The following is a 26,804-nucleotide window of genomic DNA, read 5'->3' as shown; positions in this document are numbered from 1 at the left end:
AACGAAAATGATGAAAATACGAATAAACAGATATGAGGCAGTGGTGGACCCACAAATTTTCATAAGTGGGGGCCCGCTGACTGCCTAAGAGGGGGCCCACTCTGGTCATGCTTCAGTGATTTCCTTTATAATCAACGCAATTTTTCCCAAAACAAAGGGGGTCAGGGCCCCCTTTGTCCCCCTTTAAATCCGCCTCTGTGAGGTATACATCAACTAGACATCTACCTAATGACAGAGAAGAATCAAAGGACATCTAGAGGTCAAAATACAGAATGGAATAAAAGAATGCATATCAAGATTTTTAAAACTAAGAATATAAGGCAACCATTTAAAAGGAATATCAGGCAGGGGACAGGGACTTGAACCTTTGGCAGGGTTTACTTCCTTCTGTAGACGACCTACTGCCCTCCTTATTTGGAGCAGTTTATTGAAAAGAGGAAAAATGACAAGAACAATAAAAAAACAGTACATCACAAGCACTACAATGTAAGATAATGAAATGGAGAGATACCAAAATCAAAAGTGCGATCAACAACCCAATAGCAGACATTATTATGACATAGCGAATTAAAGAAAGCTAACAGTTTGGAAAAGGAAAAGCAAGATGCTTGTTGTTGGTTTTTTTTTGGGGGGGGGGGGGGTGGAGGATGGTTAAAACCAACGTTTAGGGTATACAAACCAATGTTAGGAATACAGGATACTCCATATTTCTTATTATTGAGAGTTGGTTGTACTGCTCCGATATCATTTAGTAATTTGTACAGATTTGAGATTAATTGCATTCTCATTGACTGTGAAAAAATAATCATTTTTAACATTACTATTTTTCAGCATGATAAAGCAGGTCTACTCAGTATGGCTAATTCAGGTCCAGGAACTAATGGTTCACAGTTCTTTATCCTATGTAAGCCTGCACATCATTTAGATGGTAAACATGTGGTGTTTGGTAAAGTTCTCAAGGGTATGGGAGTGGTCAGAACACTGGAAAATACAGAAAAGAATGAAGAAACACCTGTTAAGGTAGGTAATTAATTATGGTGAAGCTTATTCTAACAAATAGACCACTTCTGATTTTATAGATATATATGTTACAAAATATCATTGTTGGTTAAGGCTGTGCCAAAAACAAAGACACAACAATGCCACATCAAAAATGTTTAATCTGGGTTTTTTTAAGTACAGGTTATTGTTTTTATTTTAAAAACTTGCCCAGAATTGCACCTTTTTTACTTGAAAATAACATGATATATCTGCCTATTGACAGAAAATTTAACCTATTGACTATTGTTGATCATCTCAACGAGATTGATTTTCTCACTTGAGCCAGTATGGCAGAAGTGAGAAAAGAAATCGAGTTGAGATGACCAATGATAATCTGTTTATCGCTATTTCACCTATGACAACATTGTCAATTTCATTAGCAACGCCACATGCATTCTTAGTTTCAAGGTACATTTTCCATCTCAAGCGAGTAGCATGATATGAAAAATTATCATAAGAAAACAAAACAAAGGAAAAATGCACAAAATAGGGATAATACAGGATAATCTCATATAAAACAAAACCCATTTACCATGTTTACCTATGTTTAGGATAATTGTACGTCTAGAAACTCATTGTATTGGATAATTTCAGGAGTGTAAGATAGCTGACTGTGGTGAGATAGCACTAGGAGAGGATGATGGTTTTGTGAAAGATGATGGCAGTGGAGATATCTATCCAGAATGGCCTGAGGACTCAGGAGTAGACTTTGAAAATGTTTGTATTATGATAAAAGAGTAATGTTCTTTCTGCTTTAACACACAAAGATTTCATAATTAGGAATAAGCAATAGTAATATGGAAATAGAGATCTCTCTTATAATTACTTGTTATCATGCTTAATCCATAGATGCCAACCATTACGATTTTTCCGTAGTTTTTCCGATTTTGCGATAAAAACTACGCTATTACAGTCAAAGTCGAAAAGTTACGGATTTCCAATCATCGCCGTTCAATTTTGTAAAACGCGGATTTTTATCATTACTTTTCCGTCCTGGTCCGGTATTTAGAAAACGCCAATGTAATGACTTCCGAAGAGGCAAACTTGCATTTTATTCAGTAGCTTTCCCCCTTTCTCTACTTCTTGACAAAACGAAAATGTACGAGTCGAGAACATCTCTTTCTGAACAATTAATGAATGGAATGCATACTACAGACAACATGTTGAACGACAAATTTTAGTGCACATCATTTTGCAACCACACGTCAGTAATTTTTATTGGTAAATGCAAGATTATGAATGATTACTGAAAACTTTTCAAAAATACGGAAATTTTGATAGTTTGTTACTGATTGTGTCAAAAGGGGTTGGCATCTATGCTTAATCTTTAGGTACCTTTCGATGTGAAAAAGATATTATTGATGACTAGGGTTTTTGAAGGAATAGATAAAGTAGTATGTGGCAAAATTGTTGAGTTTTTCTTCTACTACAAAACTAATAGGAAGATATCTGTTTGTGCCAAGCTGTGTGTCTTTTTGCACAAATTACTTTGTGCCACTTGTGACTACTTAATTCATCATGATTATTTATATATTTTTGCAGACAGAAAACAAAGAGAAAGTATTAACAATGATCACCTCAATCAAAGGATTTGGAAATAACTTCTTCAAAGAGCAAAAAATACAAGATGCAAAAAGAAAGTACAAGAAAGCATTGAGGTAAGGCCAATCTTCTGGCAAAAATGACATTTCTACATTTATATGCCCCTGCCACTTACTATGCTCTGACAGTAAGTGGCTTGGGCATGTTCTATTACTTATGTCTGTCATTCAGCCCTAAAGAAATCAAATAGTTATCTGTATATTTTTCTGTTATACTATAGATATTAATCTGATTTTTGAGATAATTTTCTCTTATTTTTGTGTTATTTTGACATTTCTTGATCGGTGTGAGAAAGACAATTCTCCTCACTAGCAGTGATATATCTGTTCTCTGCAAATAATTGGTCAAATTTTAATCATGACGTCAAACCTTGGTTTCTGTTGAATTTCCTGTTGTGACTTCATGAACAAAAAATTACCATGCCTGATGATGTCATATATATAGAACACAACTTTCTGCAAATCTTTGAATATAAAGGACAAAAAATCATTGAAAACAGGTTCCACTAGTAAAACTTGTGTATTGCAATATTTCTCAACTCGATAACAGTTAGATTTTTAAATTACTTAAACAGCTCTCAAACCTCATACTTTAGATATCAAAATTTAATTGTCTCAAGTGGAGAAGTATTATTACACTTGTTGCAGGGGTGGACTCAATATGTGTATGATGGCTTTCAGTAGATTGATTTTCATTCTGGTTGACCTTTATTTATTGTAAAGCTGAAATATATGTTTTGAGTTTGTTTTCTATTTTATTCAACCAACTTTTCACAGTTATTGCCCTTTGGCTGGTCTTTTTTCTGTAAAACTACTTCTTTTGTGTAATGTTTACAAATTTGGAGTTATTTTTTGGTTGCTAGAAGATTTTATAAGTACTTATCCAGACTTTACTTTTAATGCCTGCAGATTCAAAAATTAAGCTTCAGACAGGGGCACAGATATGTTGTAATGAAACATTTTTTTTTTAACTATATTTGAACTCTTTATTGTCAGATGCAAAAGAAGTTCTTCTAAGTTTAGTATTAGAAGATAAGTTTAATTAGCTTTAACATTCTTTCTACAATACAGATACTGTATGTGAATATCTGTATCGCAATTTATTACAACATTTTGGCACGTTTTATTTCATACTGTTTCATCTTCAACTCTGAAAGAAATAACATGATTTTTATGACTTTTTTATATAATGGTTTAGTTGATAGCCAAGTATATTGTTGACCTCTCTCTTTACAGATATTTAGAGTATGCAGAAGACAATATGGATATGGAGGAAGATGAATCTAATATGGATAAACTATTCAATATACCTATAACATTAAATTTGTAAGTACAATATTCCTATCACATTGAATTTTTTTAGTAAACATGGTAAAACTGCACATTATTCCAATTTGTAAGTTTAGTAAATCTGTACAATATACCTATCACATAAAGTTTGTTAAAATGGACTACTATTTTCATATTAAATGTGTGCATTTACTGTTGCAGATTTATTTTACACTCATTAATATCACCTTTCTAGATCCATTGGCCAACTATAAAACTTTAATAGAAAGACCAAAAAGTATACTTATAAATTATTATTGATCATCTCAACGCAGTGTTCTCCCCAGGCCGATATGACGCTGCGGTGCCGCAGCGCCTTCATAAAATTTTCGTAGATCCCGCAGCGTCTTAATTGGCCGTTGTCCCTTAATACTTGATCCCGCAGCGTGTTAATTTTCATATTTTCATTATAAATATTGGTTAAAATTGGCAAGTTGCTGATCACCGCTGAGAGGTCAGTCAGTGTTGCGCAATAACTGATACTGAAGTCTGAACAAGTTTTACCTGAGCCACGCTTATCTCAGCCTTATCGGATTATGTTATCATGTAATAGCGTAAATGATTATTAAAACGATAGATATGTGTAGAATAATATTAAAACAAATAAAAACTGCAGTGCAGAAATTAAAGAAATAGATCGCAAATACATTGTATTTTCGGATCGTGTGTGTGTGACCACTTGACCATTTACATAACGGATTTTTTCATTGGTCGAGAAGAAGAATCTATTTTAACACGACCAATGAACGCGCTGATTACACGTGATTAATTTGAATACACATGGTTAAAGATATTTACGATGAAAATTATGAATGAGAGTATTTGTAGGTGAAAAAATTTAAATAAACTTTGATTTAAGATAACTAGGAGTTATTTATTTAAATAGAAAGGGATTAAAAGTTGCTTGCAAGGTAAATTCGTCTCAAACTCGTGTTTTTAGAAAGAAAATGATAATTGTACATCGATCGTAAATCAGTGCGTCGGGAAATATGTGACAATCAACACGACCGGGTACGGATTCGCTGCAGCTTCTGTATAATGTCACTAGTAAATAATTTCAATGCTTATAGCTTTAACGAATTTGTAAAGTTTCGTTTATATCTACATGCCAATGATAGGTTTTAAGAATAATACACACGGAAGGGAGTAATGTCAAACTACGGAAACTAGTCAGCTGTTCATTAAAACATTTTTTTTTTTTTAAAGTTGACTGTTGTATACCAAGTATCTTAACCGTAATTGATTTTATTAATTATGAATGAACATGTTCTCTGCTAATAAGAAAGGGTTGACTTCTAAGCTAAAGGCAGATGATGGAAGTAGATTTTTTTTCAACCAAATGACTTCTAATAAAAGGGGGAATATAACTTCCTCTACACTGACAGTATAAGCAGATGTCATTGCTTCTCCTACCAACAGAGCTAAAGATTTAGCAAGTGATAACAGCAAGCATCTGTCTCTGGTTTCAATGACATGGCTGCCTGAGTTTTTCATAGCTTATAAATGTTAAAGGGGGTATAGGCAAAAGTTATTGTACATTAGTTGTCAGAGGGGGTTTTCAACCCTATTAAAAGAGGATAAAGACAAAATTGAGGAACAGACTGTCCAACAAAATAACACTATCTTGAAACAATATAATCCCTAAAAGGAGCAGAGAGTATAGAGATGAATATTTATATTTTGACTTCTTTTATAATTGACTGAATATGAAAAACTTTTGTGTTTAAAATCATTTTATTTCATATACATTCTTGTACTTTATACTCTGCATTATTAAACACATAACACAAAACATTATTATTCATATAGCATGTCATGATTTATAACTGATTGCTTCAGATCACACAAGTTCATCCTAAAAAAAAGAGTTACGCGCCCTTGAATTTTGCGCCTTCAAAAAATCCTGGGGAGAACACTGCAACGGGATTGATTTTCTCACTTGAGCCGGTACAGTTCATCAAGTTGAGATGACCAATGATAATGTGTTTATAGCTATTCTACCTTTGACAACATAGTCAATTGCATGTCAATTTCATTAGCAATGCCACATGCACCTTAGTTTCTAGCGATAATTTTCATATCACTCAACTCCACTGAGAAAGAACATCAGTCAGTAAGATCAAAGGAATATTTTGTAAATAGTGATAAACTTCATTATAAATGATTCTATGAGGACATCGGTATTTAAATGTTTCCTTGTCAATGCATAATGATATAGATTTTTTTGAATATTTTCTATTACAGAGCTGCATGTAGTTTAAAATTAAAGGAATACTCTGATGCCTTACAACATTGTGATCAGGTAAAAACTTTTATTATGTATTTAATAGAATTTAGATGGAAGAAAAATATGACAGTTGTCTTCATTTCATATTGTGCTGGTTGAATGAATTTCCATTACCTAAAATGTCCTGTACACATATTTATACAATTATTAACCAGCTTGTTTTCACAGATACATTTTTTTCACCCTTTCTCTGTGATTTTTTGTCGAGCCTGCAACTTTTGATGCAGAAAGCTCCACATAGGGATAATAATACGGGGGCTACAGCGGCAGTGGCGGTGTTAGCTAACTTTTTTAAAGCTTTATATTTTAGAAGGTGGAAGACCTGGATGCTTCATACTTTGTATATATAGATGCCTCATGTTACGAAGTTTCGGTCAGTCACATGTCAAATGTCCTTGACCTCATTTTCATGGTTCCGTGACCACTTGAAAAAAAAGTTCAGATTTTTTTGTAATGTTGAATTCTCTCTTATTATAAGTAATAGGATAATTATATTTGGTATGTGAGTACCTTACAAGGTCCTCATGTCTGTCAGACAGTTTTCACTTGACCTCAACCTCATTTCATGGATCAGTGAACAAGGTTAAGTTTTGGTGCTCAAGTCTATATCTCAGATACTATAAACAATAGAGCTAGTATATTCGGTGTATGGAAGGACTGTAAGGTGTACATGTCCAACTGGCAGATGTCATCTGACCTTGACCTCATTTTCATGGTTCAGTGGTTATAGTTAATTTTTTGTGTTTTTGTTTGTTTTTCTGATGTATACTTTATGCAATAGATCTACTATATTTGTTGTATGGAATGATTGTAAGGTGTACATGTCTAGCGGGCAGATGTCATCTGACCTTGACCTCATTTTCATGGTTGAATGGTCAAATTTAAGTTATTGAGTTTTGGTCTTTTTATCTAATACTATAGTATATGCTATAGGTCAACTATATTTGGTGAATGGAAATATTTTATTATCTATATGTCAGTCGCTCAGGTTTTATTTGACCTCAACCTCATTTTAACAGGTTCATTGCTCAGTGTTAAGTTTTTGTGTTTTGGTCTATTTTTCTGAAACTATATTTGTTGTATGGAAGCATTGTTAGCTGTACATGTCTGCTTGACATGGTTCATCTGACCTTGACCTCGTTTTACTGGTTCATTGGTCTTTGTTTAGTTATCTTGGTTAATGTTACATTTATGTGACAGTTTTTAATAAAGCTTTATACTTAGGACTATCAACATAATATCAATGATAAGTAAAGAAGGCGAGACATTTCAGTGTGTGCACTCTTGTTTCAAAATATCTAATTTACTTTATATTCTTGAATAAAAAAAGATCCAAGTTTTAATATTCATGTTATTATTCTCAAAAAGTCCTGAAAATAAAGCAATTCAAAAAAATAGTTGGTTTACAATAGTTTTTTAGTATTAAAGTGGTTTTGATCAAGGTGATGCATTTGTGGAGAATGCAATCTTACTCATAAATTTTGTCCTGTTTCTGGAGCTAACTCAATATGTTCAAGTTTACCATATTAAAAGAAATCTGATATCACAAATGGACAAGATAAAGATTACATTTAGGCCAGGATTTTTTAATTTGTTGGTTTACGGATCCGCCGACCTGATTTTGCCGATTTCCAGAATAAAAATAAAATTGACTTTTCATGCTTTTTTATTTCTGTCAAGCCTAACAAATGCATTATCCCTGAAAAATAATTAAAATATTATTTTTTTTATGAAATGAAATGCATTTATCACCAACATAATTAATAATACTTTCTGTTGTGAAAAAATACAACTTCCAGTTTTCCTTTTAAGAATAGACAAATCCATGTTAACTGACCTTGAAATGTTGTTTACGAAACCTGCGCTTAAAACCAATTACATAACAAGTTCGTTTCTCTTATTTTTCATCAGTCCGTAAGATGCATCATTTCATAGAAATAGACTTGTCCAAATGTGGACAGGTGGAAGTTCAAGACATCAAGTTAAATTACTGAATATAACCAAATCATTTGAAATTTTCTTGTTTCCTAGATAATAAAAAAATATATCGCCCATTTGGATAAGAAAAAAACGGGAACAGATTAATCCCATATTCTCGTTATTCCAGTGGACAAGTCTATTACGATTTTGACACGTGTGTTGAAACTTATTTTCGCATGATGTTTTTACAACTCTTTCTTTATCATTTTTTGTGCTTGAAGATCATTATTCACAAAGTTTTCTGGAATTGATTAAGAGCTACGAGAATCTGTTATTCTTGTTTGTGAAATGACGATTTAATTTCGTCTTTATCGGTGCATCCCCCTTTTTTACGGGAAATTATTAGACAATGTTGTGCAATGTTTATGATATTAAACTGAGCAATAATATTTCAACTAAAATTTAAGAGATGATGACAAAATAGCATAAGAAACATATTATTAGAAAGGTGAACTATATATTGATTTTGCATAATCTCTGGAGATTTTTCTGTCTTGAAAGATTTTTTTTTCCTGTTTTTTCCCGACCGACCGACCGGACTTTTTCATGGAGAAAATCCGTAAACCAACAAATTAAAAAACCATGGCCTTACTTTTGTAACTTTTTTTATAAATCTGAATAAGAAACATTTTTTTTGGATAACTGCATTTTGAAGATATTGGAACACCTTTGTTCAAGGTTAGGAGGAAGGTTAACCTCTCACAAACTTGTTTATTTTGAAATAAGGAGATGTGGTATGATCTTGACATGGGTAGAAGCAGCTATAGGTCACCATACAGCCTTCAACAATGAGAAATACCTGACAGAACCAAATGTTAAACAATTCAAACAATAAGACCAACAGCTTGATTTATATTAAAACTATAAGAGAGACAGAAACCAATGTCTTCCACTTATTTTTAGGCTCTGTTGAAAGGCACAAATTGTAAATTCAGAAATAATTGCGATTTTTTTTTATTTTTGTTAAAATTGCGACATGGCTATAATCACAATGATTTAAACATGCCTTTTGAAATGTTTTATATGAATTAGATAGGTTTTCACAATATCGCAAAAAAATAAAATTGCGTTTTATTACAAAATGACAAAATCGCAATAATAAATGCACATAAAAATTTCTGAATTTACAGTATAGACTAGACAAATCTGTTTATATTTGTAAAAATAGAAAAATATAACATGATAAGATATTATATGAGTATTTTATAACAGGTTTTACAAGAAGATGAAAAGAATGTGAAAGCTTTATTCAGAAGAGGACAGGCATTAAATGGTTTAAATAAATGGGACGAAGCACTGGTATGTATTTAGCAAACTTATTTTACAGATTTATCATAATTATGTAAATTTGAGTATTGTATTTTGATTGTGCTAATTTACACCATTCCGCCGACTAGCATCATGTCGTCAAAAGTCCAATGCCACTAGTTATCAAAAAGATGAAAAATCCACTTTATGTAAAGTCATTTAAAAAATGCTTATAATTGCTGCCTTAAATTACCTACTTACTTACTAACAAATCATTTATATGTTAATCACAGACTCCTTACTTTGTTAAAAATAATAGAAATAAAATAAAATATTGGTTTTGTTAAGCTTAATTTACACCAATTTAAAATTCATATCCATATCAAAATATAAAAAAATAGTTGTCCAATACACAAGGAGTTAATTTGGTACACAATGGTAAAATACTTTATATGTAACTTTTATTATTTTAACAGGAAAGTTTAAAGCAGGCAAGTCAAGTAGAACCAACAGATAAAGGTAAGAACCATAACTCTGTTATTCAGGAAGATTATATATACTATGGATTCATTATTATTTGTTGGATTCCTATTTTCGTGGATTTCGTGGTCACCTGAGAACCACAAATTTTAATGACCAACTAATTACAAATTGTATATAAGATATTATGCAAACTTTTGCAAAAACGCGAAATCAAATATCCACGAAAATGAAAATTTCCCTCTATCCATGAAAATTGGTACCCACGAAGATAAATGAATTCACAGTATCATCTGACATGACTAAATGTTCACTCACAATTTATTTCATTTAGATATGTTCTTGCCATGAATTTGTAAAGTATAACAAGCAATACCCTGAACAACTATATTTAAATTATAACTTTGAAGATATAGTTTAAAAACAGCTTCATCCTATGGCTTTAAATTCAAAATAAAGTGTTAATCAGGGGAGATAATAAATTCAGTATATGACGAATTATCCCCTTTCCTATTTCTTATAACAGAAAAGATTATGGGGTATCCTTTCATGACACAAACTCTGTATACACAGCGTAAAAAACACAAAAAGAAACAGTGTTTTCATTGCTGTAACAAAGCCATGGAGTAATACACCTTATCGCTATTTGTCCGCCATTACTGGATATCACACAGGTTCCCGTAAAATTTTGACGTCATAAAACAAAATATCTGACGCCACAATGGAAAAGTTCAAGCGGCCGGGTCGGCCATCCAATAAGGCAAATAGTGATAAGGTGTATATAGATCAAAGCAATTTTAACAAGTTCTGTCATAACATAGCCAGACAATCATACTGAAGGGTGAAAAAACAATACAAACTATTAAGACAACCATTGAGAACATTGAGATATATGGGAGACAACTTGTCAGGAAATAACATTTGTATCACAAAAGGGAAATAATTCTGGTAAGAAGTTTGTTATCCTATTAAAGTTAAATCTTTGTTTATATTTAAGTGATTCACTTCTTTTGCAGGTATTCTCACTGAAATGGCAAAGACAAAGAAACTAGTAGATGCATACAAGGCAAAAGAAAAGAAAATGTACTCGAATATGTTTGCATCCTGAGAAGTCAGTACACAAATAGTAGAGCCGTTACACCACACATGCTTTCTTTAATGAATAAGCATCAACAGCAAAGTGATTCAGTTAGCATTAGAACAAAGACCATGATTAAGGCAGACAATTTAGTGATATATTTTATAATGTCTTATCGTAACCTTTGTCTTTCAATGGTATTAAACTAATAAACAAATAAGTAATAAAAAGTAACCAGTCGATATGTGTTATATTTATACTGTCAAATTTAATAGGACGATGTATCAAGGGTTTTGATGGTGAACCAATACTGTTTATTATGTCAGAGATTTTAAATTTTAAATCCTCTTTAGAAAATGAATTACTTTGTATCCATGCATTACATTTGAGCAAATTACCATTACTATTACATTTGCGTGGAAAAATCATTACATTTGCATGCAGCTTTAATTTTACCTGAGTTAACCTGTCAAAGGATTGCACACAAATGTAATCAAAAGCTGAGTTCAGAGGTAACAAGAACTATCTTTAAAAAGATATCTGACATATTTAAATTTGAGTATAATATGTTTATAACTATCATTTCGATAACCTTCAGAAGCACAATGACGTATCTTTCTGTTTACATTTCCAAAACCCCGCAGAAATCTCACATACGTAGGTGCCTTCAAAAAGTCATGTATGTTCGTACAACAAAGTTTACATTAAAAATTATATAATTGTCCCGAATAAAAAGCCGTCATTGATACAAAGAGCTATTGGAGAAACAATTATTTTAATAAAAATAGAAATATTTGTAAGATCTAGTTCAAATATTTATAGTTTTTCACTTGCTTTCCATCACGATATAATAAACGAGACGTTTTTTCAAACACAACCAAATTACCCACCATGACAGCATTTTGTCCAATCACAGAAAGGATTTTCGAGCATGCGTATTCTGTTGCCATAGTTAAGCGTCCTTAAGTTCAAAGGGCACAAACCGAAACTATACCGACTACGTCGGAAAAAATTCTCTAAATGCAGGCAAACATAATGTGCCCCTTTGGATTCATTTATTTTTGTGAATATCAATATTTTTGTGTAATAAGGAAAAATTGTATATTCATGGATATTTAATTTCATTGTTTTACAAATTTCTGCATACAAACCTATAGAATATGTACTACACTGAACATTTAAATTTCTGGTTTACCAAGAAATCCAAAAAAATTGGTATCACAAAATATTGGCAAGTCCACAGTAACTTGTGACTGTTTATAAGTTTTGTGTGTCCCAAGTGTTTTTCGGGATATTCCTACATTATGACCCCTCAAACACCAAATTGAGAGCAAAAGATTGAAAAGAACTCAAATACCACATAGCAAGCTATAAAAGCTCCTTACATAACAAAATGTCATACAATTCAAATGAGAAAAACAAACAGCTTGGTTGATGTACAAAACAACAAACACAAAACAAATATGATTTACATTTACAAGCAATAACCACTGAATTACTTGCTCTTGACTGGGACAGGCACGACATACAGAATTGGGCAGAGTTGAACATGTTTGTGGGTGTCAAAACCCTCCACTAATTTGGAACAATTGCTTTACAGCACAATAGAAGAACAAACTAAAACATGAGTGCACACCCTGAAATGTCTCGCATTCTTTACCTAACCATTATATTATGTTGATAGATCTAAATATCAAGATTTACTACAACTATCACATAAACTTAATATGATCAAATAAAATGAGGTCAAGCTCACATAAAACAAACAAGAAATACATGTACACCTTACAAGAATTCAATACACTAAATACATGTATAGTTGACCTATTGCTTATAGTTTCTTAACCAAGAAAAATTAACATTGACCAATAAACCATGAAAATAATGTCAAAGTCATATGAACCAGGACTGACAGAAGTTAATAATACTTGCATTAAACAAATATTTTTTTTATTTTTTTTATTTTTTTTTTTTTAACAAATTAGTTGACCTATTGCTTATAAAAAAAGACAGACCAAAACACAAAAACTTGACACTGAGCAATGAACTGTGGAAAAAGAGGTCAAGGTCAAATAAAAACCTGCCAGACTGACTTTTACCTCTTACAGTATTCAATACACAAAAAATAGTTGACCTATTGCATAAAGTATTAGAAAATAAGACAAAAACACAAAAAAAATGTAAACCACTTAACCATGAAAATGATGTCAAGATCAGATCACACCTGCCAGTTTTACATGTACACCTTAAAATCATTCAATACACCAAATTTAGTAGACCAATTGCTTATAGTATCTGAGATATGGACTTTACCATGAAAACTGAACCTTTCTTACTGATCCATGATATGAGGTCAAGGTCAGATGAAAATAGTTGATTTTTTCACGATAATAGCCAAAAAATAGGTAAATATCGATGAAAAATGGGAAAATCATCAAAATTAGGCATTTTCACAGGGCCGTAGCAAAAAAAGAAGTGCAACACCATATGATTTTTTCTTCAATTATTTTGCTACAGCCTTATAAACCCCAAAATCAGGTTTAGAAAAAAAAGCTATATGGGTCATTTTCAAAAATGCTGAATTTCGGTACACCCATGCTCATTTTTTTTTAATTTCTAATGGAAATTTCAGTTGTAATGGTTTAAATGAAAGCTTGTCGGATTTATGATTCAGAACATCGATATTTTTCACGATTTACATCTATTTTGATAAGATTATAATGTATTTAAGTCAGGTTTAGGGGATAGTTGTGTGCGTACAATGTCAGAAAAAAACATTTCAAATGATTTTTCCCGATTTTCTGATCGCCTTGATATCCGCACAAGGGACTTTTCAAGAACGTTAACGAAAAATCGCAGCTTCTTTCATCATTATATGTAGCATATTATCTACAAACAATTCAATCAGCGTATACGGGAGGTTCTTGTCCATCATGTTACCACTACTTAAATCAGCCGTGATATTGTTCTCCCTATGAATAAACAAAATAATCAGTTTGTTCTTCCCAATTAAGCATTTGCAGGTGCAATACTGATATCGGTAACAGGATAGACAAAAAGGTAACAGGATAAACTTTTATTTAGTGATATATATCATAAAAGTACGTTCCTGTTACAAATGAAGATCAATGAAATACAGACAAAAGTAAATTAACTTATAAGGGATTTACTTGATTGATGTTGGGTTTATTTGAAAGAGAGAAAATTGCCATACAATATGAATTTATATCTTAGACTTGCATTACTGGTGGTAATTTTTTCAACCTTTGAAAATTAATTCATAGAGACATTTTTCAGTACAACCTGAAAAATTGGTAAATAATCTATTATATTTACAGAATGAATAAATATAGAAGTTTATTCTCTTGAGAACCATCTAATTGGCTACGTAAAACAAGCTTTTATATATAAAATTTTATATAAACCTTTTCTTGGTAACCCAAAATTTCTTTTGAAAATGGTAACAGGAGAAACAAAATATTGTACCACCTATCAAAATATGTTTCAAGATATTCTTGTATGACATTATAAAGATTGCATCTTTTAATATGTTGTTCTTTAGTTGTTTTGATTTATGTATCTATAGAAGGTTGTTTGAATAGATTTTTCAATTTCAAAATTCGACATTTTTGAAAATGACCCATATTGCACGGTAAACTTCCATATCTGCTATAATTCAAATAAAAACATATTCTAGGATTTTTTTAGTTTACAGACATGGGTAGCATATGGCTGTGCACACTGCTTTACAAATAATGGCGCCAACATCAATGATTGAATATGCAACTACCAAACTTATACCGGCGTTACACATCAGTGCATAGCTCCGACGTACGACGGGCGTGTTCAACAATCATATACGCTGCCAATACGCTAGTAATTTTGGATGCATTCATCATCCTGTTAATCATTACTGTTTATCGGGCGTTCAAGAAACGTATGTTGACGAATGCTTAATTGGTGTTTGTCTAACGTAAATATTATGCACGCTACTACAAAAGACAAAAGTTTCTTGAACGTATTTGAGATGCACCCCGGTCGTATCTTGGACGTTCTATTATGAGGTGTTTGTTACAAACGCACCCGCATCCATTTTAGTTACAGTCGAACGATCTCGAAGCGTATACAAAGTGCCCTAAACGTGTATCAAACTTATCTGTAGCGCGTTTAGGCTAGCTTGTAGCTGCTTTAAAATTTCCTCGAGTTGTAGCGCTCACCAAGCGTATACCTTTATATTTCGACGTACTTCAAACTTATGCAACGCGCGTTTAACGATTGGAATTAGCGTTCGTCTGGCGTGCAACTAACGTATACCGACTTTGTCAATTTTCTCTGTAGGTTTGGTGCACGCCGGTGTCCTATAGCCATTCTTCCCCCATGCTAAATTTGCCGGTGGGAAAGACTGGATCGATCCAATATTATATTTCCCCCCGGAAAAATTGGCATGATCCCACTTTTCCCCCATAGCGTTATGGGGGGATTTGAACCAGGATCAGGCCAATCCCCCCCCCCGTAGAAGCGTGAGAAGCTAAATTTTCGTCGGCGACGTCAGTCACGGTAAGATTTTTTTATGAAACAAAAGAATAGTAACTTTTCTTATATCAGTTTATAGTTACCAAAGCTTCATCGTATGATTATACATTTGATAGGTATTAATAGAGATATATATGTTATATTTATATACACGAAACACATTCTTATGTGATGTTCACATTCATTCTCTTTGGTGAACCCTTGGTATCATTGACTAAATGAATGCAATTACTTTAACCACTTCTGGTCAATTAGTAGATTTTTCCCATGACAGACGTCTATGATATCTCCAAAGTATTATGATGAAATGACTTCACATGATATATCATGCAAAGTATAAAGTATTAATAAGTAAAAGAACTAAAAAACAGCACGGATAAAGAGGAATACTCGTCGACTTAAAGCTTTCATTCAGGAGAAGAAGTCCGATACGGATGAAACTTCATTAAACTTAGAGGAGATATAAACTACCGCTTTTGCCAGCACGGAAGACGTGGAAGTACAGGGACTAACCACTGCACTAAAGGTGCGTATATAGGGTCGAACACTTTCCAGCACTAATAAAAAATAAAAATTCGACTTGGTATTAAGTAATTAAGGGCCTCTGGGACCGTACGGCATTTCGTAACGAGAAACCCTCAGTAAGTAAGTAAGTAAGTAAGTAAATTTTATTTAGAGTCGGCATATATATACATAATAACAGAGAGTATTAATTAACATATAGTCAGCTTTAAAATGCCCCTACCATAAACATGTGCAAAAATTCAAACAAAACTAACGGACTTATTTATAACAAAATAATTTATGAAAAACATATGGCCGACATGAAACGTCAACAACCACTGTACTACATGTTCATGGCTTTGGAATTGCACATAAAGAAAGTGGCGGCATTAAACTCAACCCTCCTCCAACACAATACGGGACAGCACACCGAAGGAAATACTGTAAAATATCATCTGCAATCGACTTCACTAAATTGTTAGTACGGTGCCCAATAATCACTTACATATAAAAAAAATATAGATACAAAGCACCAAAATGAAAGTAAAATGTATGCACTGTTTACACTGAAAGTTTTTTCAAAGCCAGTGTAGATGTTCTCTAGTCGGACTAGTGGACATAGACAGAATGGTAAACATGTAAACAGACTGGTGAATATGAAGACAGACTTGTGGACAGATAGACAGACAGTTAAATATGTAAAAAGACTAGGGGACACATAGAAAGGCAGACTGGTGAATATGTAGACAGACTTGTGGACATAAAGACAAACAGTTACAGTTGAAAACGTAAAAAGACTTGGGAACACATCGAAAACTGTTGAACAGAAAGACTGACTAGTTGACACATAGACAGACTGATTAACCTGCAGACAGCCTTGTGTAAATTTGAATGAAAAACACATTTGTATACAAATAAATATAATTATTTCATATCGGTTGAGAATAAGATTTTCTTATTGGATAAAAAGGGGTCACATGTCATTCATTATTCTTCAGTAATAGATTCCATCGGCCATAAACAGAACAAAACGGACCAGCAAACCGCTCGTTAACGAACTTTTACATGATAGTGACCGGTAGGGCGTGGTTTCTGTATGGTAATGACCGTTAGGGCGTGGTTTCCGTCTGATAATGACCGCTGGGGCATGGTTTCTCTGTTAATGACCAGTGGGGCGTGGTTTCTCTATTTAGTGAGATGTACCTTTTATAAAACATGTTCCTATTTTTAATATTATATTGAAGTTGTTGAATTGTTTATTATATGTTTTTGTAAATTATATATAAAAAAAGAGAACTTGATTAAGTATTTATATACTGAAAAAATTGCATTAAAATGAATGCCAGTATTACTACGACTGGTCTTTACTCTTTGCCATAGAAATCGTACAACTTCTGGAGTTCGCTTTAGGCATTTTAAATTAATGAAACTTTTCCAAAACATGGTTTCTCAATGAAATAAACATAATAGTTCTTGAAAAACTGGTCATTATCGTGATATATCGGGGAAGTTACTATATGTATACGTATTGTCAACTTTCCGCAGGGGAAGAATGACAATGATCCAAAATTTCCCCGGGGGAAACATTGGCTCATGCCAGTCTTTCCCCCGGCGGAAAAACTGGCATGGGGGAAGAATGGCTATATAACACCGGTCTATACTCCAATGTGTGACCCCAGATGATAATTGACAGGAAATGCGGGAAAAAAAACAGTATCACGATTTCCCGAGAATTGCAACACCGTGTAGAACATTTCATGTGGGGTGTCGGCTTTGTTTGACACGGGGTGGCAATTTCGGAGCGAAGCTGGAAATTTATCCTTCTTCACTGCATATTCTACTTTTAGACCGTTTTCTTTAATCGTTATAGATCTATCTTATCATTATCACTCTTAAAGACTTTATTCTGTAAACCCAAATCCACACCACTTGTACAAATACACCACGCGCATTTAGTACGGCCCGACCTTAAAACGCGTAACGTCATTATTAGAAATGACGTCACTGGCATTGTATTCATTAGGATGGACTTAGCAGTTTGCCTTTTCATCTTGAACATCTTCATCAAAAGATGTTTAGGTTTGTATATAAAATGTAAAGAACGCAAAAAACGTCTGTTCGATTAAAAAGGGGCGGAACTACCTTTTCCGGACGTCGGGGTTAGACTTTTATTTTCGCGTGAATTCGGGATTCAGCCTACCATTATCGTGAGACGGAAAAACACTGAATAATTTTTCTTGATGTAGGGGGATAAATGCATTATTTTTGTCGGGAATTCGTGGGAGCAACTTCTCCTCTCACCGTCAGAAAAGAATAGTAATCAAGGATATCCAGGGTCGTGCGATAAAGTTCTGTTTTTTAAACGATTTGAAGGACAAAAAAATATTTCCTGTGATCAAAAGGGGAGCAAACATACTCCAGACCTTTGAACTTGAACGCCCCCAATCGGGTAATACTTATTCCCTCAGATTTATAGACGCTAGACGGGTACGAGTGCTGCCTTCTAGCGGGATTAGCCTGCTATTTATCGAAATTTACAAGGGTGTCTTTTACATGCTATAGAGATAGGACTCTCTCTTAAAACGGGTCAGCCATTTATCGCCCCCTACCGATGGACTATCATCGTTTATCAAGCCCATGCTTGCATGCAAATGATGTCAGTCCCTGAACTTTTCATCCTGGAACGGGAATGAAACTAGGGACTTTTTTGTTAGTAGTCCGATGCACTAAACACGGCGGCCTCAGATCTTTAATAGTGCTTGTAAAGAAAATTGGATATAGTGTCATGCAAGTGTTCAATATCATGCAAGTGTTTTTAAAATTTCAATATCATACAAGTGTTTTTAATTTCAATATTTTCTTTTGCTTTTTATTATGATGACTTAGGTGCGTTCAATGGGGAAGCAACTCTTATGGATCACATACTGTCTGGATATAACCCAGCTGCTAGACCTAGAATAAACGCTACAGAATCAGTTATGGTCGATGTAGGATTCTACTTAACTCGTCTTGATCACACGGTACGTAAGTTATGACTGGTGTGTGAGCTTTCTACTTTGACCTTCCCCCTTCCCCAGCATTTCACAAAAAAAACCCACGAAACACAAACTTTTTCAATACTATAGTATTAGGTCTAACACATATGCACTAAAGAAATCTATCATTCATATTTTTCAAAATAATGTTTTAGAAGGACACATGTTGTTTTAACCTTTCGTTTGCCATAAACATTTTGAAAACAACTGGAAACCGTTGCATTATGTTGTTTTAAAACTTAATTGCATGGGGATTGGGTAAAAAGTAAAATCACAAAAATACTGAACTTAGAGGAAAATCAATTCGGAAAGTCCATAATCACATGGCAAAATCAAATAAAAAAACGCATAAAAAACGAATGGACAATTCTGAATTGCAATGTTTCAATGTTAGTATTTTTATTTGTTATTTTTTTCATGTTCTTATATTTGTAAGCAAACATTGATTGGATATGTCAAGGTCCAATTTTCAAATTTCAACAAGGATTAATCATTGTGATGTTTTTTTTCGAGTCTAACATATGTAACTTAGCGGGTTTCGCCGTGGTATTGAATTGAAAAAAAAACATTGTTTAGAACTTAATGAATACGGGAAAGTTGGTGTAAACGGTCTTACAATCCACGAATAACATTCAGAAATTATAGCGGAAATACAATTGTACTTTCTAGTATCTACTTATGATTCAGTCAACATTTACATTTTTCAGGATTTGCGGAATAATAAAATGATAACAACAGGCTGGATGGTTGTGGTACGTATCCATTTTTAATGCTTTAAAATAAACAGATATACAAGGAAATAAACACAAAAAAAACCAAGAAATTTAGAAATCGTTTCAGTGTTCAAAAGTCTTAAAATAATTGACATGTCTAAAAATATATATCATAAAAAAAATAAAGATGGAGCACGACCTTCTCTTCAGGACATACCACACTTGTGTAACAATTATTTCTCAAGAAGTGCTATCGTAAAATGAATACATTCTTCTGTGAGATGGACAACAACTACAGGATCTTATGTATTTTTTCTCAACATTACGATTTATGATCCTTGAAAAAAAAATGGAATTTATATTTTGTAATGAGAGGTGCATTTCCGACAAATTATGTTTTTAATTTACTGAACTGCATTATGTATTTGGCTCTTTGTAGAGATGGAATGACGATTTTCTCAGATGGAACGCAACAGATTTCAACAATATAAGTAAAATAATAGTCCCTACAGCTAAAGTTTGGAAACCAGACCTTGCTCTAGATAACAGGTATTCTGACATTTAACTGTTATATAGCTTAGGCAAAAACTATTTGATTTTCGGGGGGGGGGTATGGATTTTTTTTTGGGAAAAAGGTTTGTTTCAAGTTTTTGGAGAAAAAAAGGTTTGTTTCCAGTTTTTGGAGAAAAAAAATAATTTGTTTGTTTCACCCTCAGTTGCCACTATATGTAATGCTAAAATTGAAGGAAAAAAATGCTTTCGACTTGTTTCCCAAAAAATAGATTGTTTTTCGAAAAAGAAAGTTTGTTCGCGAAAAAAAACAATCAATAGCCCCCCCCCCCCCCCCCCACAGAAAATCAAATAGTTGCTGCCTTCACGGGGGGGGGGGGGGTGCCTTAGCGTGCACTAAAACACAATATTATTGTAGTTCGTATACGCTTTACTCATATGACTCATCACTGCTTCGCGATTATAAATTCACAAGATAAAACCAAGACGTGGAAACACTTTTGATTATCGTTGATGCATTCCCCCCTAAAGTTTATGAAAGAGCAATACACATGCTTTACAAAGATTACATTAAAGATGAAACTCTTTTAACAGTGAATTGTATCTTAAAGTTTTTGAGTATTCAATAATTAACCAAGAGAGAAAGAATACCATTCATGGCTTTGAATATATATGCAACGCACACGAACAATCCTTTTAGTAAAGTCATAAAAAATTCCATGGTCGTGTCTTATAGCCACAAACGTGAAATATAATATAAAAGCCAAATAGACAGCAAACCAAAGATATAATTCTGAAAGAAAAGAATTATGTCAAATGCAATTATCTCATCGAAACTTGTTCTTGACCAACACATTTAATTTTGATATTGTCGGTGATTTAGATAGCCCCTCCGTCACAGATATCACTTAGTAAGTCTATATCTGCGCACCCCAGTCTATGACGTTTACCTTTCTCATTTGATTCGATATGCAATTCATTTGCCATGAACAGATTTGATACTTACTCCTAATTCAAAAACTTCTTTTTGCCATATTATTAGAAATTTGAATAACAGAATTTATTGGCAATCTCCATAAATGTTTTTCCTTTGTATTTGTAATGCATGTCCGTAATTGTTTATCTCTTACCGTTTAATGGCCATTTTCCTGACTATTAATCTTACTGGATATGACTATGAAATATCACAACGAGTAACAAATGCAAAAGATGAGCTGCTATGCGTTTTTTTATTCTACATCGGGAAGAGGTATAAGGAGAGGGTTGATATATCGTAAAACTTGCTTAACCCCGCTGCATTTTTTGCAACTGTCCCAAGTCAGGAGCCTCTGGCCTTTGTTAGTCTTGTATGTTGTTTTTTTTATTCTAAAATTGAGAATGGAAATGTGGAATGTGTTAAAGGGACAACAACCCCATGCTCATTTTTATGTTTTGTATTGTGACGTCCATTTCCACTGAACTAGTACACACTTTTATTAAGGGGCCAGCTGAGGACCAACTCCGGATGCGGGATTTCCTCGCTGCGTTGAATATCTCTGGGTGGCCTTCGGCTGTTATTTGCTCTTTGGTCGGGATGTTGTCTCTTTGACATATTATCCTTTTCCATTCCCAATTTCATTACTCTGTGTGCCTCATTTATTGAATTGGTTAAATCAATATTTTGCTTCTGTTCTTGTACATCATTGGCTATCAAATATTCAGCTTTGAGTGTTCATGATTAATATAAGGTATATTCAGATAAGCGCGTAGGGTGCATGCTATTTTAAAAGTGTTTTATTTTTTATTTTTGCCACAGTGTTTTTTTGCATGATTTCTACTGTACATTGATAATGAAACTACTATAGGTATACAAGCTTCACATTTTGAATATATCAACATTGTTTATGACGAAAGTCGACAGAATCTTCATTATATACATGTCTGTACCACCGGCAATTGTAGATACATTTTTTAAAAACCTGTTTACTTGTATACAAAGGAATTCTAACACAAGTGTCTGTGTTCAAGACATACAAACAAGATGTCAATGCGTCATTTTAAGCATTGTTTTTATTTCTTTAGTGCTGACGACTTGTACACATCCATATACAACAGTGCATTCCAAGTTGTGATATACAGTAATGGATCAATGATGTGGGAGCCCGGTGGTTCATTCAGCACTGTATGTTATTTTGATATTAGGTCATACCCTTTTGATCATCAAACATGTGAGATCATCTTTACAAGCTGGCATTACACTTTAGACATGTTAAACTTGTCATGCAGTGGAAACATTAACAAAGATACGTTTTGGCGGAATGGAGAATGGGAAATAGAGCATACCAAGCTAATCAGACGAGAATGGTCGTCTGGAGGGAATACACTGGAGGATATATACCCAGAGGTAGTATTTTGACAGTCATTTTCCAATAAGCACTGTTAAAGTCAGAAAGACACTCCCATAGATTAAACGTAATAAAAATGGTAAAATGAACAAAAATCCCTACCTACATTTTTGTACCTACCCTTTTTAACTAAGATGTAATAGGAAACACACACATTATTTTTTTCTGTCTTATTAAGTTATTGCACATGTATCTTATTGTTGCTTCGAAAAGTAAACATTGATAAAGAATAAATTTTATTAATGACCATTAATGGAGTGCTTATGGAACACGGATGACTGATAATTCTAGTTACCTTTAACTTTCAGATTAAAAGTATGGAGGCTGAAAAGTGATGCAGAGGTTTTGATTCCTATGAACATTTATTTTTTTGCGTTCTAGATTGTCAGGATTAACATGTGCCGAAAAATTATGTATTATATCAACAAAGTTCTTATTTTTCATTTTTAAAATAATTGGCTATAGTCATGCATAGATTTTTTTGCATGTAGTCTAACACAATTTAGATATTTTTCATATTTATAGATTGTCATCCAGATTCACATGCGCCGGAAGATCCTGTATTACATCATCAACATTGTACTGCCATGCTTCTTTATGTCACTCCTAGTATTAATGGTGTTCCACTTGCCACCGGATGCTGGGGAAAAGGTTTCACTTGGCGTTACTGTGCTGCTTGCATTTTCAGTGTTTCAGTTGATGATTGCTGAGAGTGTTCCATCTACATCTGATGCTACGCCAATGCTTGGTAAATTATATTAGTATGTTTCTCTTTATGTATAAGCTATGTGATGCTAATGTTCCTCTTCAATGAACAAGTTTCAGTCATCTTTTATAGGTTTAACTGAACTCAATAGGTCTTCGTAACGGTAGCATGTTAAAGTTTTATGCTTTCCAGGAACTAACAATTTTAGTCTTTCCATCTTCATGTTGTCATTCAATTAAAAAAAAGTGTTCTAACTTTTATACTGATGTCCTCGTTTTTGGTTGTATTGATTGGAATTTCCCCTATATTGTTCGAAATACAAGCATTTGTCATTTTGAATGCTGTTTCATATGATATATTAACAGTGTTTTAAAAGAGATTCCGCCGAAGATACAAAAGGATCATTCAAACTAATAAGTTGAAATAACCTAACAAAGCCGTGGCTTAAAAAAAGACGGATAAATGATAGTACACAAAATATAACATATATAGTAAAACGAAAGACTGAGGATGATCTCAGGTCCTCAAGCAGGGTAAGCAAATATTGCTCCTTATGTAACATCCGTCGTGTTGCTTGTGTTAGTTCAAATCCAATGCTAGGTATGAATCGGCAGATCACATTCGGGTTAAAGTCATGGGTGTGGGAAGAAGCGCAAGACTCTGACTTCAGTCATTACTGGTTATGCTACTACTAGTACTAGCTATGTTTGTTGTGGCTGTTGTTGCAGGGAACCATTCGAAAAATTGAAACAATTTTATTTGAATTTTCTGTATGAAATTCTAAATAATCAGAAAGGAAGAATTAAGTTTCAGTTGCTTGAAATTTTAGGCTTTCAATGTTGTGTTTAGTATACTGATTATTGAGACTCTTAACTGGTTTTGTTTTTAGTTTACACGAATGCATTAACAGTAAACAGAAATATTTTGTTTTGTCTTACTCATAAGTAAGTTTGTTTGTTCATTTCAGAAATATATTTGCTGTTCTTCATGGCTGAATCCACGTTTTCTGTTGCCGTATCAGTAATTGTATTGAACCTTCATCTTAGAACTGAATATAAACCCCCTCCTAATTGGTTAAGAAAACTTGTTCTGCATTGGATGGCGAAAATGTTATTCATGAATGTCAGTGAAGCAAACAAAGTACATCCGGAAAACAAAGATTCCGCCCACTCAAAAGATTTTGCCTCAAGTTCGATACCTGAAGTTCACGTTGACAGGAAAGAAAGTAAGATTATTAGCAACTTTCATACATATCATACGCACGAACCGCACCCACAAGAACTGCATACGCATGAACTGCATACGCATGATCAGCATATTCATGAAGTGCATTCGAATGAACTTCATATTCATGAACCGCATCAGCATGAACAGCATCTGCATGAACCCCATCAGCATGAACAACATCTGCATGAACTGCATACGCATGAACTACATCCACCCACCATAAACATTGGTGAATCACATTCAGCTGACTCTGGAATGAAAGACCATTCAAGTTCACATTTTCATACGGTGCATTCCCCAATATCTACTAAAGTACATTTCGATGAGCATTCAAATATGGCTCCTCAACTAGAAAAGTCGGCGTTAAGAGTTATGAAAAGTCTTGCCAATTTAGACCATGTACCAAAGAACCAGTCTCGCATTGAATTCATGAAGCTGATAAAGGATACTTACAGAGATTTGTGTCAACAACGCGCAGACGATGAACTAGATCAGTTTTTTGAAAATGAATGGAAGAGGATAGCCAGGGTTGTCGACCGGTTCTTCTTTCTTATAACATCAATGTTTATTGTTATATCATCTATTGCAATATTTGCTGTAATACCATATGGTCATTCTGATTAAACTAGTAACATCTATTTTTATTGTCATATCGTCTATTGCAATATTTGCTGTAATACCATATGGTCATTCTGATTAAACTAGTAACATCAATGTTTATAGTTATATCGTCTATTGCAATATTTGCTCTAATACATGTACCATATGGTCATTCTGATTAAACTAGTAACATCAATGTTTATATTTATATCGTCTATTGCAATATTTGCTGTAATACCATGTGGTCATTCTGATTAAATTATGTTTGTGTTGTAATTTGGTTGTCTCCTTGACGTTATTCCCACACCTTTTATCTATATAAATTCCCCTCATTTCAAATTCATATATATTAGGATTCAAACGATGTGAACTCGGTCTTTTTATCTAAATTTGGCCGTATTGGAAAACATCCAGAGTATTGGGTTTTCTCATTGTTGAAGGCCGTACGGTGACCTAAAGCTCTTAATATGTTTCATTTGGTCCCTTGTGGAGAATTGTCTCATTGGCAATCATACCACATCTTCTTTTTTTATATTGAATGTAAATATTTAGGCCAAGTTAATATGTTGGTAAAATGGTATCCGAGTTTAGAATGGTATAACTAAAGCATCTCACTAAACTGTCAATGAATTAATCTGTAGAGGAACTCATGACGGACTGACGATTTCACTTCAACATGGCCATCTTTGGAATAATAAAATTGAGAAAGGAAATGGTGAATGTGTCAAAGCGACAACAACCCGACCACAAAACTACTATTTTTGTTTGCTTTGATTATATGAACTTAAATGATTATTCTTTTTTATATTATTTTCCGTGTCTGGGATATTTTTCAGTTATTGCAAAACTCTTATTTGTACCGTCGATGTGGGTTAATCTATTTGTATTTGTTTTATGTAAAAATGCAGCTCCACAAACTGCATTAAACACCAGCACCTCATTTCGATATAATATCCAATAAAAAATAAGAAACAACAACATACATTCCTGTAAATTAGAGGCTCTTTATATTACTAAATTTACACGCCACTTCTGTCTTTCTAGTATGAAGTTCATTTTCAATGAACTAGTACATTTTTTTATTTAGGGACCAGCTGAGGCCCACCTTTTAGTGTGGAATTTTATCGCTGCATTGAAGACCAATATGTGGCCTTCGGCTGGTATATGTTCTTTTGTCGGGTTGTTGTCTCTTTGACATATTCCCCATTTCCATTCTCAATTTTATCAATTTTATTACTAGGCAATTTGATTTATAATATTAAATGTTGTCACGCTCATATCTATTTACCAGTTTCTTGAATAACTTTCATTAGGTATTCGAGTGACAAAGTGTTTGGAAAGTGTTTTTTTTTTTAAATGTAACAAGTCTAGATAAGAAACAAGTCTGCTCTTATTATATACTAATCAAAAATCTAGATATCATCTCCCATTTAGAAAAAAAACCGTGAACAAATTAACCTGTTATGTGTTGCTCTCCCAGCTTCAAAATGTATCCAAAACCAAAGATGTAGAACATGTTCTATCATAACTAATGTAATTACTGTCTCC

At 33.3% G+C, this 26,804-nt stretch overlaps 2 protein-coding genes across 3 annotated transcripts in view; both read left to right on the top strand.

Annotated features, from left to right (window-relative positions):
- Positions 1 to 11,284, top strand: part of LOC134697166 (peptidyl-prolyl cis-trans isomerase D-like) — a 30,177-nt gene extending 18,893 nt beyond the window's left edge. The window contains exons 4-11 of the mRNA XM_063559237.1: positions 832 to 1,020; positions 1,636 to 1,758; positions 2,584 to 2,699; positions 3,879 to 3,968; positions 6,216 to 6,273; positions 9,451 to 9,537; positions 9,963 to 10,005; positions 10,983 to 11,284. Coding sequence (XP_063415307.1) covers positions 832 to 1,020; positions 1,636 to 1,758; positions 2,584 to 2,699; positions 3,879 to 3,968; positions 6,216 to 6,273; positions 9,451 to 9,537; positions 9,963 to 10,005; positions 10,983 to 11,074 — 798 coding nt within the window. The 3' untranslated portion in view covers positions 11,075 to 11,284. The remainder of the gene's footprint in view (positions 1 to 831; positions 1,021 to 1,635; positions 1,759 to 2,583; positions 2,700 to 3,878; positions 3,969 to 6,215; positions 6,274 to 9,450; positions 9,538 to 9,962; positions 10,006 to 10,982) is intronic.
- Positions 11,285 to 18,048: 6,764 nt separating this feature from the next.
- Positions 18,049 to 25,280, top strand: LOC134696067 (neuronal acetylcholine receptor subunit beta-3-like). Of its 2 annotated transcripts, XM_063557648.1 has the most exons (7): positions 18,049 to 18,160; positions 18,968 to 19,101; positions 19,824 to 19,868; positions 20,269 to 20,378; positions 22,401 to 22,722; positions 23,249 to 23,471; positions 24,397 to 25,280. In XM_063557648.1, exons 1-7 carry the CDS (start codon positions 18,106 to 18,108, stop codon positions 25,278 to 25,280), a joined length of 1,773 nt encoding a protein of 590 aa, XP_063413718.1. In that variant the 5' UTR covers positions 18,049 to 18,105. The 2 variants fall into 2 exon arrangements, with proteins under 2 accessions (XP_063413718.1, XP_063413719.1); XM_063557649.1 differs by lacking the exon at positions 18,968 to 19,101 and having other exon boundaries at positions 18,086 to 18,160.
- The last annotated feature ends 1,524 nt before the right edge of the window (positions 25,281 to 26,804 follow it).

Source organism: Mytilus trossulus, chromosome 14, assembly GCF_036588685.1.
Source record: "Mytilus trossulus isolate FHL-02 chromosome 14, PNRI_Mtr1.1.1.hap1, whole genome shotgun sequence".
NCBI classification, from domain to species: domain Eukaryota; kingdom Metazoa; phylum Mollusca; class Bivalvia; order Mytilida; family Mytilidae; genus Mytilus; species Mytilus trossulus.
This window is presented reverse-complemented; position numbering and strand designations above follow the sequence as displayed.